Raw genomic sequence first — 18,162 nt, forward strand, 5'->3', positions numbered from 1 at the left:
TCGACCATGGCGGAATGTGTTCGACTTGACAGCAGGACAAGTAGCCATACCATGGATAAAAGCATCACTCTTCCGCCCGACGAAATATTCCGAAATTTGGAAAACGCGAAGCGGTTCGCCATAGACATAGGTACGTGTGAATATGAAAGTTTTCTTCATTTCTCCCGCCACTTTGGCTCGAACGTAGCTAATCTCATAGTCCAGCTATGCTGCAGCCTGATACTATGACAACACATGACTTTAAGTGAAGTAAACAAGACAAAGCTAACGTTAGCCCCTTATATTCGTGTCTAGTTTTTTTTTATTCTTCGAACAGCAAGTCTGTTCACCGTGAAGATTGAAGTCTGGTGAGATTTCAAGATAATCTGCATCTATAAAACAAAGGTCTGTCCAACAACCTGGCCAACTTTGATAAGTAACAGCAGCGTTGACGTTAGCTATTAGCTAGCCTGGGAGGTTTCGCCGTCTCTGTTTAGCTAATGCTACAGTTTTAAATCTGGGTCTTAGTCGAGTTTATCATTCGTATATTCTGCTGTCTAACGTGTTCGTTATCGGACATTGTTTTTGTTTTTTTGCTTTAAAAGGTGAATCTCTCACAAAGCTTGCCTACTATTCGACTGTACAGCACAAAGTGGCCAAAGTACGATCTTTCGACCACGCTACAAAGGTAATATTTATGTTCAATCTGTCGTGTTCTGGGTATCGTGCCAAGTTTTCGTATATTCCACAAAGCCCGAACTGCATGGGCGGACACGACCTAACATACACCGGGTAAACAAGTAGATGTAATGGAGTATTCTTTCTCATCTGCGTCTCAGGAGGATGCCAGTGATGAGCTGTATGAAATATCTGAGCAGGAAGAGGTCACGGCACGTCTGCACTTCATTAAGTTTGAAAATGCTTACATTGAAACATGCTTGGACTTCATCAAAGACCATCTGGTCAACACAGAAACCAAAGTTATCAAAGCCACAGGTGGAGGGGCACACAAGTTCAGAGAGCTCATTGAGAGGAAACTCGGACTCAAGTGAGTATTTTTGCTTTCTGTCTGATGCTGCACAGTACTGCACTGGAAATAATGCATGCACACAGAAACAGAAAGGGAGGAACATTTCTGGCATATTCCAGATGACTCAACTGGAAAGAACAATGCTCTTCAACCCTTACTGGAACAGAAAGCAATATCCTGCCCTCTTCCTGTAAATGCGGTTGAAACAGAGGACAAATTTGATTGTTGAAGAGACATTATTTGATCTCATTTGATTTCACTTTATTGTGAAAACTGCTCTGGAAAATATCTACTGTTCACTGGCTTGCAAACTGTGACAGCCACTTTTCTTGCTAATGGGTGAAAGCAGCAGAACATTCACATGAAGGTTGTTTTGCTTTTGTCTGCATCCATATTGAATTATGGAATTAGTACTGAGAGCCACTCACTCACCCACACACCCACACACACACACACACACACACACACACACACACACACACATTAGTCAGGTAATTAAGATAATGGGGAACTAATAAGTGAAACTGTCTATGTGTTTGTTTGGAATTAAAACCTGTCTATATGACTCTTGACACATGGTTGCAGACAGCTTGTCTGTTTAGAAAAATTGAAATGGCTGATATATTAAAATCAAGGTTGCACATAATACTTTATTTACCAGAGGGAACACAGATAGTCCTCTGCGCTGGCTGTGGCTCATTTAAACTACTTGACTCTTTACATTGTGGCAGAGTGGACAAAGAGGACGAGATGACCTGCCTCATCAAGGGCTGTAACTTTGTGCTGAGGAACATACCCCACGAGGCCTTCGTGTATGCCAAGCACGCTGACTCAGAGTTCCGCTTTCAGACGACTCAACCAGACATCTTCCCTTACCTGCTCGTAAACATCGGATCTGGGGTGTCCATAATCAAGGTAATAATAACTGATGAATCAAAGTTTCATCAGTAGTTAGGAAAGAAGGTCCCCCTATTCAACAATTTAAACTAGAGCTGACACCATTAGTTGATTAAATAATTATTATTAGTGATTAATTAGACGTTAAGTTAACAGTACTTGATTGTTTTTTGTAAAAATCTGCTTATTCTGAATTTGATGGCAGCAGCATGTTTCAAACAAGTTGGGACAAGAGCAACAAAAGACTGGAAAAGTTGTGGAACGCTCCAAAAAAACCTGTTTGGATCATTCCACAGGTAAACAGGTTGATTGGTAACAGGTGATAGTATCATGATTGGGTATGAAAGGAGCATCCTGGAAAGGCTCAGTGGTTCACAAGCGAGGATGGAGCGAGGTTCACCACTTTGTGAACACATGATTGTATAAAGGAGGTTACAACATGAGCTCAGGAACACTTTGTGAAACTGATATAAACACAATTTTTTTGCAGATGATTGCAAACTGTTATACAGTTTCCACAAAGTCCCAACTTTTTTGGAATCAGGGTTGTACTGTCTATATGTGTGGTTGTGTTGTGTTTATAGTGCAAGTTTGGCTTTTTCCAGATGACTAACATTTGAATAAACCACTGTCCTCTACTCTACCTCCTCAACAGGTTGAATCAGAGGACAAATTTGAGCGAGTAGGAGGAAGCTCAATAGGTGGAGGGACGTTCTGGGGCCTTGGAGCCTTGCTCACCAAAACAAAGGTATACTAAATAACTTTCACTGTCAGACTGTAGTAGCTGTTACTTTAAAGTCCGCCATTAAGGTGTCTTCTCTGTGCAATATGTGGTTTCCTTCAGCCTCATTATCTTTACCCTTTTCTGTCTTGTAGAGATTTGATGAGTTGCTACAGCTGGCCTCAAAAGGGCAGCACACAAGTGTCGACATGCTTGTCAAAGACATCTATGGAGGATCTCACGGTTCTTTGGGCTTGACTGGAGATCTTATTGCAAGCAGCTTTGGAAAATCTGCTACTGCTGACCAAGGTAGCACATGGCGACACTGATTTTTTTTTTGTGGCTGACCTGTAGACTTATTTATGTATGTATTCATGTTGGTGTAATAAAAGACTGTAATGAGTCCAGCACATTTCTGTTTTTCAAGTCTTCTTGGCAAGGCAGGCTTGATATTTTCCAATCTTAGTGCAAAACCTGTCTTGTAGTGAGCTGCTGACCTTTAACCCAGTTCTGATGCAGCACTGGTCTCTCTGTGTATTAAGAAATGAAGGGATGGCAGCATTCAACCGAAAGTCACAGCTTTGTTGGCTTTTTGAAACAAATCCTGTTACTATTCATCTGCTACTGTTTAGCAATTGTTGAGTAGTTCATGATTTCAATACTTATATCATAGTGTTGTCCCAATGCTCATACAGTTTTGTTATGCTTTGTACTGAAAAAGTTTTACTGATGTGTTGCTGCCATTGTACTGTTAACGTATATTAGTAGTCTAATGTTTTTCAACCACCAAAATCAGCTTTTTAGTGAAGAAGCATGTTGCTGTTCCATTGATATAACTCTCTTCTGAATTGTAGAGTTCTCTAAAGAAGACCTGGCCAAGAGTTTACTCCATATGATCAGCAACGACATCGGGCAGCTGGCCTGTCTGTACGCAAAGCTCCACAAACTGTCCAGAGTTTACTTTGGAGGCTTCTTCATCAGAGGACACCCTGTCACCATGCACACGATCACCTACAGCATCAACTTCTTCACCAAGGTGAGGCCACTTCCTCTGCAGACAGAAAAACAAACAAAATCCTGTCAAACATGACGTTTACATCACATTTTTACCCTCTTCTGTTTTGTTGTTTTAGGGTGAAGTTCAGGCCTTGTTTCTGAGACATGAAGGTTATCTCGGAGCCATTGGAGCATTTCTGAAAGGAGCAGAGGAGGACAGTAAGGAAAAACCTACAAATGCACATTATTGTCCTCAGTTTGGTATCAGCGTTGTATTTGTCAATGAATGTGAGGCTGAAAGATATGCATGTCATATGTCATAACAATGTGTGAGGGGAAAAGTATTTGACACATAGCTTCTTGCCTGTTCAGGGTCAGCTCTGTGGGTTGCACAGCCAACAGTTTGCAAGACAGGGGTAGAGATGCATGCACAAAAGAAAAGCCCACGTTTGTGGTCAGAATGAGAAACGCACCTACTTTTAAACATTATGAAACACTCAGATATCGGCAGGATTTTAGATATGCCCAAATATCACAGTGCCGACCTATCCAAGAAGGTGGTTGAATGAATGAAAGAGGGAGACCGTGTTTGTTAATGGGAGTATGCATGCATTAACTGTTTGTAAATGCAAATATAAACGTAAACAGCTTCACACACATCATGCAAGTCCTCCCTCACACATTCGGGCTGCCTGCAGACTTGTAGTATTACAGGAAGCAGATTCTTGCATGTTTTCACTGACATGAGGTTTGACTAAAATCTCATGACGTCAGTTGTGAAACTAATGAACATCCTGTTTTGGCGCCTGTTTGTCTTTCACATTAACAACTGCAATGGCAGAATATAGAAGAACTATTGTAGGTAATAATGCCAGAGCAGACTAAAATGTGTGTCTAAACAACTATTTGTATCAAATAATGACAAAATCCAACTGGTGCCAAATATTTGTAAATACACACCTTGAGTAATAATAAATGCCCTAAAATATAAATGTTGCACCACAAATATATCATAATTCAACGTGTTGTGCTCCTCCAGATCCAAACCAGTACAGTTGGGGTGAGAATTATGCGGGAAGCTCAGGCCTGATGAGCGTTTCACCGGATATGAATCCCATGCAACGTGCACGCAGTGGAACGGTGAGTTAGCAGAGGAAGCAAAGACTGATCAGATATGAAGAACTGAAGCTGGGTCGCAAGGACCCACTGAAACTGCATGACCTAGTTTCACTATTGTGCAGGTTTATTGTTTTTTTTTTTTTTTATTTCACTTTCCTCCTGTCAAATTTACAAATTTATGATGTTTTTAGATTTAGTTTTAGATAGAGTTTTATGTCACATTTTATTGATCTCCTGTATGGAAGTGTCGTCACCGCTCTCCTCAGTGAATCCACAAGCATCGTACAAAGAGCTTCATTAATCTGTGATCATCTTTCCTTTCATCTCCTTTCCACACATTCCTCTGTCTACCTAACTCTCGCCCTCAGTTTCCCGTAAGTATCTTCCACTGCTTCACCTTTGTGCCCTGGTTTGATGACATGTGACTCCTGCTCACAGGGCCTTGTTCTCTACCTGAAAACACTCCAGTGTTTAGTCAAGTCATCCATTCAGGACAGGACATGAGAGACCTTAGAGCAGGTGTTTTAGAATAGTTTTGTTTTTGATGAAGGTCACGCCACTGTTTTGTCCCGTACTAAGTTCTTTTTTGGTCGAATCGTATGCTGTGAAGATGGAAAATGGGAGTGTTTGATGTTTTTGATTCCTTGGTGTGATACTTGAGCGTGCAGGCCTCTGTAGAGGAGCAGGAGCTGTTCACCTCTGTTAGCATTAGCCGCCCTGGAATCCACTCTCACCACTGAATTTCCTGCTTTTTCCTCAGCTTTCATTAACTAGTTTTCATGAGTGCAAAGTGGCAAAGGGTGATGCAGGACTGCAAATGAAATATTAGTTCATCTTTGAGGATGTACCACTCAATGTATGTTGTTTTAAAACAATTGACTTTCCTTAATGGACTATTGATTATGTTCCACAATTAATGAACCTGCTGCCTTCCGCTAGCTTTTAGGATTAAATCTTGCTAGAATCTTTCCTCCCTCTTCTTCCACACTCCTCTTTGCTGTCTTACCAAAGAAAAAATACTAACATGAGTGAAACTTTATATACTGTGAAATATGTCCAAGAATAAAAATCTTGAGGAGTGACAGCTGCAATAGGCTTTGACGTTTGAGGAGCTGGAAGAAGCATTGAGCGCTTTGAGTTTATGGACATGACAGCATGTGTCTCCTCTGTCTCTTTGTTGTGTCTAGTTTGACATGTTGGAGATGGACCGTCTGGAGAGGCAGCTGGTGAATCTGCCTCTGCTGCGGGACCCTTCATCGTACATCCCCGACACCATGGACCTCACAGAGGACGCTCTGGCCCGTGAATACTGGCTCTACTGCTTCGAGGAGGCCCTAGATGGGGTAGGATGGCGAGCAGTCTGAAATTAAGATGTGCCATACAGACTGTGTTGGTAAAATGACCGAAAGATCCAGAAGTTTTAAACTGTGGATCTGCATTGCAGTTCAGATGGTTGGCAAAACTTTAATCTGTGTCTCCTCATATGGTTTTTTCTGTTTGTCTCTATTGTGTAAAATGTAAATAAAACCAGAATGCAGTCATTTACTATCAACCTTTGTTTACTGACAGCAGTTTAAAGAAGTGTTCCCGAGTCCATGTATTAATCTCCTTTATACAATCATGTGATCACAAAGTGTTGAACCTCGCGCCATCCTAGCTTGTGAACCACTGAGCCTTTCCAGGATGCTCCTTTCATACCCAATCATGAGACTATCACCTGTTACCAATCAGCCTGTTTACCTGTGGAATGTTCCAAACAGGTGTTTTTGGAGCGTTCCACAGCTTTCCCAGTATTTTGTTGCTCCTGTCCCAACTTGTTTGAAACATGCTGCTTCCATCAAATTCAGAAAAAGCAGATTTTTACAAAAATCAGTGATGTTGATGAGGTAAAACATAAAATATATTTTCTTTGTACTGTTTTCAATTGACTGACTTTTGTATGTCAAAAAGGATTTGCAAATGATCACAATCTGTTTTATTTATATTTTACACAGCGCCCCAACTTTTTTGGAATCAGGGTTATAAAACAGAGGTCCGTTTCACAAAGCAGGTTTACTGAAAACTCCGAGTATGTTAACCCTGAAATGAGGGAAACTCTGAGTTTTCCGTTTCACATAGGAAGGTAAGTCAAACCAGAGAAAGAGGGGTAACTCAAGCCTGTTTCACAGACAGAGGTAAGTTAAACTCCGAGTCAGTTACCGCAGTAACTGACTCTATGAACCTAACCTGGTCGGGACCAGGTTTTACTCAAGGAACCTCGAGTTTCTCTGTGTCTCCGCCCTCTTTCAACCGCACACCGTATTTCATTTCCTCATTCATTCATTCAGTCGGCAGACGAGTTTTGGCATAGTTCTGCCGTCTGTTATTAAAAAAAATCATTAAAAATATCAGTCAGTGGAAGTCCATTAGGCACAGTAGGTGGTGACTTTTTTCGTTAACATGGCATGTTAACGTCTTTTGATCATGATCCCGTGGATGAAGGTGCAGCGATACTGCGCAGAGAATTAAATATTCGTCGGGAGATAGTTTCCAGACAATTATCGGTGTTAGGCCACCACCCGTTCTTCGTGCATCTGCCTTCTTTCTGTTGGCTGAGTAAAAGTCTGTGTTAGTTTAAATATAGGCTTAATTATTTAACATAACATGATATAGATGAGAACACTTTTTTCATTTTTAAATTTTATTTCATTCGTTAACAAAAAACAAAACATTATATGAACACAATATAACCAATTTTACAATGAAAGGGAGCCACTTAATATTTACTTTACAATGTAAAACATGATCAAAATGAGGTAGCTACCTCCATGAGATCATGCCGAGGTCTTACCTGTTTCAACCATGTTTTTATATTTCATTTTAAGCTGCTGCCAAGTGCGCTTCTCCCCCGCGGGATTGCACCTAAATGAAATAAATTAATAGGCAACCATTCAAGCAGTTTTGCCCTGTAATATTATTGTGATTTCAAAGGACTACATTTATACTCACGCATTGACCCGAGCAGCAATGTTCTCCCACGCCGTCTCCCTCTCCTTCGCAGCTGCAGCGGTGTTGGACTTCCGTCTAAAAACGTGTTCATATTCGCTGTATGAGCGCATTAAAATGTCTAATTTCCAGTGGCGTGAAGTACGCAGCCTTCCGCTTCCCCGTTGCCATGGTGACTCCTCAAATCGGGGTTCCATTGATGCTGTCTTTTTAAAGTTGCGGTGCACGCGCTTAACTCGAGGTGAACCTACTCTGAGTTAATCAAACTAACTCAAATCTGCTGTTGTGGAATCGAAAACTTAGAGTTTCCTATCTCAGAGTAGATCAACTCAGAGTTCAGGGTTACACTCAGAGTTTGTTGAACCTGCTTTGTGAAACGGACCCCAGATGAACAAAGTGGTGAATTGAAATGGTGATTGTCCCAAACTCAGCATCTATGTTCAGCCAGCTATCTGTGATAATCTGTGACATCTGTGTATTAAGACAAAATAAGCTCAGAAATGGACTGTAGGTCCTTACTGTCCTTACTGAAGCTTTAGCTTGACGCTCGTCAGACTCCCTCGTATCAAAAACACTTCAAAAATAAATCCACAAGTCCACTTCTTGATTTTAACTGTTTACTTGAAAACTTAAAGCAACATTACAAAACGTTAGAAACGTACACAAATACAATTTTCCACGTCGTAAAGAAAGCCTGTGGAGAGAGAGAGAGCAAGGTCAAAAAACTATAGCGCTCCAGTCTCCTTTCTGTTCCTGCTGACCCCGCTGTTGACCCCGTTCCCATGGCAACCAAGTTAACTGATGGGTTTTTTAAATATCACAATAAGAGTCCTATCTTACTCATACACTATAAATGAAATGTACATATGTAATAATATTTAAATCTTTCTCAATCATCTTACTTATGAATTTGCATATTTTTAAATAAAAATTATTCTTACTAAATAAACTGTATTTAGGCTCCTACATGGACAGTACATCTGGTGTTTACAGGTCAGCTTTTCATATGAGATGAATTAGTCTGATGTTTCTTTTTTTCCCACTTGGTGTTTGTGCTGTGGAGGCTGTGAACATGGCTGATTGCTGCTTTTGTTTTTTCGGAGCAGGTGGTTAAGAGAGCTGTAGCCAGCCAGCCTGACATGCCAGAGGCAGCCGAGCGAGCCGAGAAGTTCCGTCAGAAATACAGACACAAGCTTCAGACCCTCCGCCACCAACCTTTGTAAGGACTGCTTTTGTTTTTGCATGCAAGGCCTCTCTGTTTGACCCAGAGGTTGCTCGTAGTGGACTGAACTCAAGCCTTCAGCGTCTGCTTTAGTTTCATGTCTTCATACCTGCTGTAACTGCCCATGTGCTTTGTCAGTATAAAAGGGAAGTTTTGATGCTGAATCTGTTAACTGTAGTGCATAAGTATGATCTATCAGAATGAACTGCAGTGATATCAGACATGTAAGATATTGTTGAAAGTCAATATAAAAACTCTCAAATGCCAAATTTTTATAAACCAGTTCCACATTTGAGCACAGTTTTTCCTGTTACATTATGTCATGCCACAGTACAAGCACTGTCAGTACCAATGAAAAGTGCTTTGCATCGACCGCCCCAGCCCCGTTGTGTGTATGTTTTTCTCTCTGGCTAATGTAGAGTGCTTCTCTTCTCACCTAGTGCTTATGGATCCCTCACTGTCAGAAGTCTGTTAGACACGAGGGAACACTGTTTAAACGAGTTCAACTTTCCTGATCCCTACTCTAAGGTCTGAGTGAAATCTATCAAACTATTCTCTTTTCTTTTTTGTCACAGCTGGTTTGGCCCTCACTGAGCTCATTTCTTACAATGTTTCAGTTTTACAGTCTCATGGTGTTGCACAGTTTGTTTTAAAATTTAGGTAAAGCATTAGTCTTTCATATATTCTCATGTTGTGTTCATTTTTTTTTTACATCTCTGAATGCTTCTGATCTGCTACTGATCTTTTGTTCAATTCAAACCAGCTGTACCGTCTCTGTGCTCTCTTGTAGATTAAACAGAAGGAGAATGACATAGCTCTCAAGTACTACCAGAAGGCAGTGAAGTCCCTGGAGGAGTTGAGCTGGGAAGAGAGACAGTTCGCCCTGGTCAGGGGCGTCCTGGCTGGGAATGTCTTCGACTGGGGAGCCAAGGCCGTGTCGGAGTGAGTGGAGTTAATGGCTTTTATATCCTGCGAGCTGGCCGGTTGAGTGGTTGCTTTGTTCTGCCTGATTGTGCATAGTTTGATTGGCTCTGCTTGTATTTTCATGCTGCAACAGAATTGAACTGGGAGTTTTTCCGCGACTGTGGTAATGGGTTTGGCCACGTTACTCTGTTTTGACAAGTTAGCTACCCTGAGGCAGCATGAATTGAAAACAACCAAAATAAAAATTAATCCCAACAAAGAATGGAACTGCATCCCAGTGATTCTCAGAGAGTTTTATGTGTCTGTTGCTGTTTGAAGCTTAAAGTGAGTCTGTTCACCGAGCATCACAGCAATCTTATCTTTTAACTGCCTAAAGGTCAGCTGTGGCCTGATATTCTTGTCCAGAACTGCTCTTTAAGAAATGAATTGATAAGCATAGATTTGAGAGGAGACAGCACCTTTTTATCTGCAGGCTCGGCTGCAGGGGCTGGTGCATTTTACTTTTGGTGTGGTGATTTTTATGTATTTGGGTTATCCGTCCGTCCATACACCTGTATGTCAGTCCCATTCTTGTGAACACGGTATCTCAGGAATAAGTGGGGGGAATATTTTCACATTTGGCAGAAACGTTCCCTTGGAGTCAAGATAAACTGATTAGAGTTTGGTGGTCAAAGGTCACTGTGATTGTAGAAAACACGTTTGGCCACAACTCAATAATTCATACGCTAATTATGACAAAATTTCACACAAATGTCTCATTGGATAAAATGATGAAGTGATAACATTTTATATCCAAAAGGTCAAAGGTCAACTTAACTGTGACATCATAATGTTGTGCAGAAACACTTTTCTGGCAGTTATTCAGCACCACAACTCAGTAACAGAAGATTGTGACCATATTTTACCTGTGGTCAGACACTGAATTGGTGGCACTAATCTTGGCGTCCACCTTGAGACTGTGCTGATTGTAGAGATCTTCTCTGCTGTCCGGTTGAAGACGTGAAGCATCCACGTTTTACAGTTTGTAGCTTCTTTGCAGCAACAGCCATATTTGAAGCGTTGTAGTTCACCACAAGCTCATTGGCTCTGCTGATATTGAGCTTCAGGTGATTGTTGTTGCACCATGTGATGAAGCTTTCTATCAGTCACTTAAAGAAAAAGTACACTTAATACCTTTTATTAAATCCCTTCTAAGTTTTTACCTACAGATATTATGTGAGTCTGGACTGGTCTTACAAACATGAGGCGGTAATTCTAGTTACACTGTGATCCAAAGACCTGTCTTATTTTTACATATTTTGTATTGATGTCATGCAGTGTCCTCGAATCTGATCCTGAGTTTGGGTTTGAGGAAGCTAAGCGACAGTTGGAAGGTATTTAAATATTTCTCTTGTTTATTTTTCCACTATTTCGTCTTTTTGCTTTTGTCATTGAACCATCTGACACACTAGACCTGCTTGATTGTTTTCACGTCTTTGAATGTCTGTGTGAGGATTAACAAACAAGGACAATATCGTCAAATTGAGAGACTTTTAGAATGACTCTTGGTGCACAGAGGAAGTACCTTAGGCTGATTTTTATATTTGTGTTTGTTTCTCTTTTTCTTCTCAGAGCGGCCATGGCTCATTGACTCCTATGACCAATGGCTTGAGAGACTAAAGGTCAGGCTCTTTCTCTGCTTTTTCATTTCAAAGCCAAGTTATTCATCGTAGCGTTAGTGGTGGGAGGTTAGAGGTTTTATCAAAAGCACTTGACAGGATGTGATGACCCCAGAAGGAGACTAACATGTGGCTCAGGCACTGTCAGCAATAGGCACAGCTTTGTTTGATTAAGCACAAAGAGGAAACAGACAACAGCTTTTTAGCGCTCAGTAGGAATATGTCATATATGTGTGCTTGTGATGATTAGTGCTTGAATACCATCCATCCTGGTTTTCTCTTGCAGGGTCCTCCTCATAAGTGTGCCTTGTTTTTCGTAGATAATAGTGGAGTAGACATCATTCTAGGGGTGATCCCTTTTGTCAGAGAGCTTCTCTCTCGAGGAACAGAGGTAAGGAGCTGCAGCAACATAATGTCAAAAATATTCTACTTGATGAAATGTTAATCCAACTCTTCTGTCTGTCTGCCTTTAGGTTGTGTTGGCCAGCAACTCTGGTCCGGCTTTAAATGACGTAACGAACGGCGAACTGCAAATATTGACCGAGAGAATCGCGGCCATGGATCCAGTGATTCAGTGAGTGTTTTTAAAAATGCACAGATGAGAGCAAACTGACGCTTTTTTACATTATCACCTGTAATTTCTAAAATGTTTTTCTATGTCTGATCTCATGATTTCACATCTAAAAAGCTTTTTAAAGCATTTGAAGAGGATCGTCAGTAAGCTGTGGTCTGTGTGTTGTGTAGGGCTGGTCTGAGGGAGGACAGGTTGACGTTGGTTCAGAGTGGTTCCAGCTCGCCCTGCCTGGATCTGAGGTTGGTTGTTTGGCAATTTTATATGGGGCATTTTTAAAGGGGTACTGTTCACCCTGTGAAAACAGCTGTATAAAGATCTACTGTGGCTCTAGACCTTATGGAGTGATGCCATCAGGGGCATCTTGGCTTCTGCTCAGGGATCAGAAAGCCTGCATTACAAACTGTAGCATGGTGTTTGAAACTGAATCAAGAACACTGCAAACACTTTCCCTCTTTCGCATATGCAATTAATTGCGCCCTAGTGGTAGGTAAATTTCGTCCCCGAGCCTGAAAACACTCAGGAAATGTTCTACTAAACTGAACTGGACCCATGTATTATTTGAAAGCTGGGACCCCGACCTGCGCGGAACTCAAAAATGCTGCACTTTAACCTCACCGGGAGACACAGAACAAGTTGTTGAAACAAAACTTTGTGTCTTGTCTAATGTAAAGTTAGCAGTCCTCTCCCCTCGCCGTGATGCATAATCCACCTTTTCTTTGAAGAAAGTTTGTAGAATACCTCCTGCTTTTCTGTTATTTCTCTCTTGCTGATTGAACCAGTATGGCTACGTTAACGGATGACAAACGTGACTCGTTTTAAATCTTTGCAGTTTTGTTGCATCGAGTGTAATAAAGAAAATGTAATTAATTTTGCCCTTTTGAACTATAATCACGATTGCTTGCTCGATGTCACGGCTGCTAATGTTAGCATTGCTAATGTGCTATCATCTGTGCTCTGAGGTGAGTCTGTTGTGGCACTTTTTTCAGCTTATCTCCCCACACACACACACACACACATGCGCAGCACTTCCATCATGATCGGCTCTGTCTGATCACGGCCGGGTCTTCTCAGATCCACTTGGGTATTACACATAATGTTAAACAGATCCAGTACTTGTGGTAATAGAATTGGACCCGACCTGGACCAGATTGAATGTGGATCCGAACCTGTATTGGTCCTCTGTCAGGTCGACTCTAGTGGGAGGGTTGTGTCTTGTTTGGAAGTTTACACTTTTAAAAGCTTTAAATCTGAGCAGCTGGTTAAGAATTAATGACATTTACTCTATTATTGTCTTTTAGCGCAGCAGAAATATTAAGATTTTTTATTCTCTGCATTTCTGTAGCCGTCTGGACAAAGTTCTGGCGATGGTGGTGCGGGAGCGACAAACCGACCTGGTGATCATCGAGGGAATGGGCCGTGCCATTCACACCAACTACTACGCCATGCTCAGCTGCGAGAGCCTCAAGATGGCCGTCATCAAGAACTCGTGGCTGGCCGACCGACTGGGAGGAAAGCTGTTCAGCGTGGTCTTCAAGTACGAGGTACCGGCTGGAAAGCCAACCAGCCAACACTCTGCGGCGCCGACGCCCTCGTGAGCCCGACAGAGCTCGAGTTTGAGCAGGACAGAACGCCGAAGTCGAGCAACCAGAAGGGATTAGCTGGAGCTCTGAATGTAAGGATGGTGATCGTGTACTGCCACTCAGTGAATGACTGATCGCAAAGCTGATTGTAAAATTTAGGTGGGTTTTAAAGCTGATCGTTAACAGGGAGGTTTTACATTTAATTTTGAAACATTGTTGATTTTAGTGCTGGTTTCATGGACATGGTTTACATTGCTTTGCAGGTCTCTGTCCAACATCCTGTACAATCACTTTGCTACCATCATTACTGCATATTGATCTTTCTTTGTTTTCATGTGCAGTCACGGCCTGCGTTCAGGACATTTTAACAGACTGTTATGACAGATGAGATCTTCAGCTTGTAGGAGAAGGAGTGAAAAACGAAGGTTTTATTTTGAAATATTTTGCATCAGTCATTGACATGCTGCCAACACACAACACTGAGCACCCATACGGGCAAATGTGATTCTTTGGCTGGAGTGTGTTTGTGTGTTAGAGAGAGAGAGCTGCAGCAGTAATTACAGCTTTCAGCGGTAACACTTTTTACATGAAGTGTACTTAATGTGCCTTGAGGCTGATGTGATGAAAGCATCATTCACTTAGATTAAGCTTTTTATTCCTGTTGAAGGCTACGATACCACACAAGTATCTGCTTTTGTTTGCCAGCAATCTCACGCCGTCGTCTCGGAAGCATCCATGGATCTCCCGTGTTATATTACTGCCAGTGAATGAGTTGAGATCATGAAATGAATCATTGTCACTGTCGCGTGTGTTGCTGTGGCATCATCAGGGAAGACGTTCGATCAGCGGGCGAAGCAGCACTTTATCACAGAGAGATTTGGTCGTGTTCCTCCACAAGGTGGCAGTATTCTACTGTGACGTAGGTTTTCATGATTTCTCCAATCTTTCCCAGGGTGCTTGGTGTCAAAAATTAACACTGCATATTTCAGGTTAAGTATTCTAACTGTCTGATCAAAACATCACTTGGAACTTCTTGCCACTGAGCTGGCCGTGGCACGAGTCCAGGGATTCATTGTAATTAACTGGCATGTTCAAGTACACGCTGTAATCCATCCCTGAATCCAAAATGCAATTGTTTGAAGGCAATAATACTGCAGCACGTAGTCGTAACAAACAAACATCGAACACTGTGTGATCGTGAAGTGGCTCGCTGTTTTGGTGACTTCATCGTGAATATCTGAATTCAAGGCAGGATCGGATTTTAAAGGCGTAGGAGTGAAAACGTTCCCTAAAGTTACAGTTACTTGACGTGTGGACTCACATTGCAATATTGTACGTGTCTTTTGTACATACATGTGATATACAAGTGTGTGTGTGTGTGTGTGTGTGTGTATGTTTGTACGTGTATATATACATACAGTATATATATAATTCATTTGCATCACTTCAGTTAAGCACACCAAGCACAATTTTGTGTATTATTCTCCTGACAATCAATTTTAATTAAATGGTGAAAACCTTTATTTTATTCCATCTGTGTGTGTGTGTGTTCGTTTCTCACGTGTCAGTGGAGTTTGCAGCCGTCTGGAGGAACAGGGAGAGTTGAAAGTCGCACCATATTAAAAAGCCGAACTTGCCCCTGGCGGTATAAAAGCTCGACACCCTGGTATGTGGTGGTTGATGCCTGCTGGGGAGCTGTGGGTTGATAATGCATGAGGACGCCTGGCAGGGGGTCCCCCTGCTTCTCCTCTCATCACTCTGACTGCCAAAACACACACACCAGCTCTGCGACATGCCCTCGTGGATTTAGTGACATCTATGTATGAAGTATGTTCGGTCTGTCCTGGTTTTTGTTTTTGTATACTTACTGTATAATAATCAGGAATGTTTCCCTCCAGCATCAGTTCAGTCATGGACAGATTACGTAGGAGTGTGACACCCACACTGATGCAAAAAAGCCAAACTCACTGGTAATCTGGTAATTGTGCATCCTTGTCAGTGAATTTTTTGCAGGTGAACCAGAGCTCAGGTGCTGCACATTACCTTCAGTACACTTCAGATCCACGCTGGCACTCCTGCACAAATATCCCCTTTGAATGAACGGAGCACGTGACCGCGCACTAAGTTGCACTTTCTGCAGACCTGTTCCTGCAGCCGCAGTGGGACGAAGCTTTTATTGCACGGCTTTTCACTGTATACCTTTCTAATTACTCACAACACACTGATACCACAGGCCCTGAGAAAACAGTGCAGCATTGACTGCAACTGTTTGCATAACACTAATTACTGTAGTTACAGTAAACAGTGATTTCAAAAGATGTTTTTTTTCTTGGGCTTTCCATCCACTACAACGTAGCCGAACCTTTTGTGCATTCCGAGTAACAATAACATCAATTTGATTGGTCACGTGACCTTAAACATACAATACGCCACATTGTGTATCACCCCTTTTTAGATACATGTAAATACACTAAGTTCCTCTTGTGTCTCCTGGGTGATTTGTAGTAACTTTCCTTCCTTTTTTTCCACATTATTATTTGCATATGATTTACTCAACCTACTGCGTTAGAAGGGTGGAGCTTACTGTAGTGGGACGTTCAAAAAGCGTCAAGTATCATAGTCATAAAGTGGCCGAACGTCTTTGGACTGACGTGATGGTACATAAAAATGGACAATTATACAACACACAGCCTTCCTGGAAATGGTGGTCTCTCTTTCATTCTTTCAGTAGGTTTTATCCGAAAACTATAGTTCTGCTTCTCTGTTGGCTGTCAATAGTTTTCATGTACTCTCAATCTCAGCAGGTGGTGTTCAGGTGTTACAGCGGATTGAGGCAGCACTGGAGGAAATTCAGATCCTTTATTTCAGTAACAGTGCTAATACAACACTGAAAAACTGCGTTACAAGTAAAAGTGCACTGAAAACTTTGAGCCTTTCCAGGATGCTCCTTTCACACCCAATCATGATACTATCACCTGTTACCAATCAGCCTGTTTACCTGTGGAATGATCCAAACAGGTGTTTTTGGAGCGTTCCACAGCTTTCCCGTGTTGCTGCATCAAATTCAGAATAAGCACATTTTTACAAAAATCAATTAAGCTGATGAGGTAAAACATAAAATATATTGTTTTTGTGCTGTTTTTAATTGATTATATGACAGAAAGGATTAAGTTATCACATTCTGTTTTATGTTTCACACAGCATCCCAACTTTTAGTGAGTTTCTCCATTGTGAGATTAATAAAGTCTTATATAAAGTCTTACCTAATCTCTTTTGGAATCAGGTTTGTTTAATGTCCCTGTGACTGTTGTACTATATTTTATATCACTAGATTATTATTACTCATGCATGGATGTAAAAACAGGATTTTACTGTTGTAGTTGTTGGTGAAGCTCATTTTGAAGTATTTTGTCGGACTGCAACTAACCTAAATTCTCATTTAGGATAAATCTGATGACTATTTTTGCCCAGAATCGATTAATTGATTGGTTTTTTTAAAAATGATGAAAATAATGAGAAATGTCATCATATTTTCCCAAAGCGAGACAGTGCACAGTGCATGTTTTGTACGAACCTGAAAATTATTAAAAATTAACTATTGAAATAGTTTAAAGGAAAAGCAGCAAATCCTCACATTTGAGAGGATGAAATGATTTTGCATTTAAAATTAATAATTATCAAATAGTTATCATTTAATTTTATGTTAATCGACTAAATGATCGTTTGAGTTGTACTTGTGTGAACTGTTGGTATGTTTGTGTGTAAAACTATAATCTGTAAAGTAACTAATGCTGCAGATAAACATATTGGACATTGAATGTACTCAGTTACTTTTCACCAGTGGGTTCAGGTTGGTTGTAGCACACCTCTGATCCCGTTTAGCTGCTAATTTCTTAAAATTCGGCCTCACACCAATTTATAATCCTCTTGGTGTTTATTTTCCTCCCAGACTTACAGTAAACACGTGGAAATCTATTTTATTTTTAAACCAACTCAGATTTTGAACTTTGTTAAATTAGTTGAGCGTCTCCACAATGTCTGCACGCACCCCTGGGTGGGAATCACTGATCTACTGCAACAAACTCCACCCATCTCCTTCTCTAGTGGAGAACACCTGGATTACCTGCAGCTACTGTTGGCAATGCGGCAGAATCCAGACCTGTGAGAATACGCTTTGATTGCAGCATGTGTGCCACTGACACCGATTCCCATCATGATCTTTGAGTGGAAACTTTTCCAGTCTCGCAGGGGGCACACAGGAGCTCCGGGGGTCCCATTCAAATGCCATCTCGCACTTCACAGAGCTGTTGATATCTTGCTCAAATTTGCCTGACGGAGCGTAAGCATGAAGCAATATGTGGAAATCTCAGCTCGGGATGGAAGCCAAAAAGAGTCAAAGTGCTTTAATGTGTTTTTAAGTACCAGGATACTCGCTGTAGGATCAGCGTGCATCAGCAGCTCAGAAGTTCTTCACCCA

At 41.3% G+C, this 18,162-nt stretch overlaps 1 protein-coding gene across 1 annotated transcript; it reads left to right on the forward strand.

Moving 5' to 3' along the window:
- pank4 (pantothenate kinase 4 (inactive)) lies at window positions 1–15,206 on the forward strand. The gene is made up of 19 exons (XM_041951647.1): window positions 1–130; window positions 585–667; window positions 819–1,027; window positions 1,741–1,924; window positions 2,562–2,654; window positions 2,783–2,936; window positions 3,482–3,663; window positions 3,761–3,842; window positions 4,663–4,763; window positions 5,930–6,085; window positions 8,834–8,946; window positions 9,390–9,477; window positions 9,740–9,891; window positions 11,191–11,246; window positions 11,485–11,534; window positions 11,818–11,922; window positions 12,005–12,105; window positions 12,276–12,344; window positions 13,448–15,206. Exons 1-19 carry the CDS (start codon window positions 7–9, stop codon window positions 13,698–13,700), a joined length of 2,355 nt encoding a protein of 784 aa, XP_041807581.1. The 5' UTR covers window positions 1–6; the 3' UTR covers window positions 13,701–15,206.
- The last annotated feature ends 2,956 nt before the right edge of the window (window positions 15,207–18,162 follow it).

The sequence above is a fragment of the Chelmon rostratus genome, chromosome 2, assembly GCF_017976325.1.
Source record: "Chelmon rostratus isolate fCheRos1 chromosome 2, fCheRos1.pri, whole genome shotgun sequence".
NCBI classification, from domain to species: domain Eukaryota; kingdom Metazoa; phylum Chordata; class Actinopteri; order Chaetodontiformes; family Chaetodontidae; genus Chelmon; species Chelmon rostratus.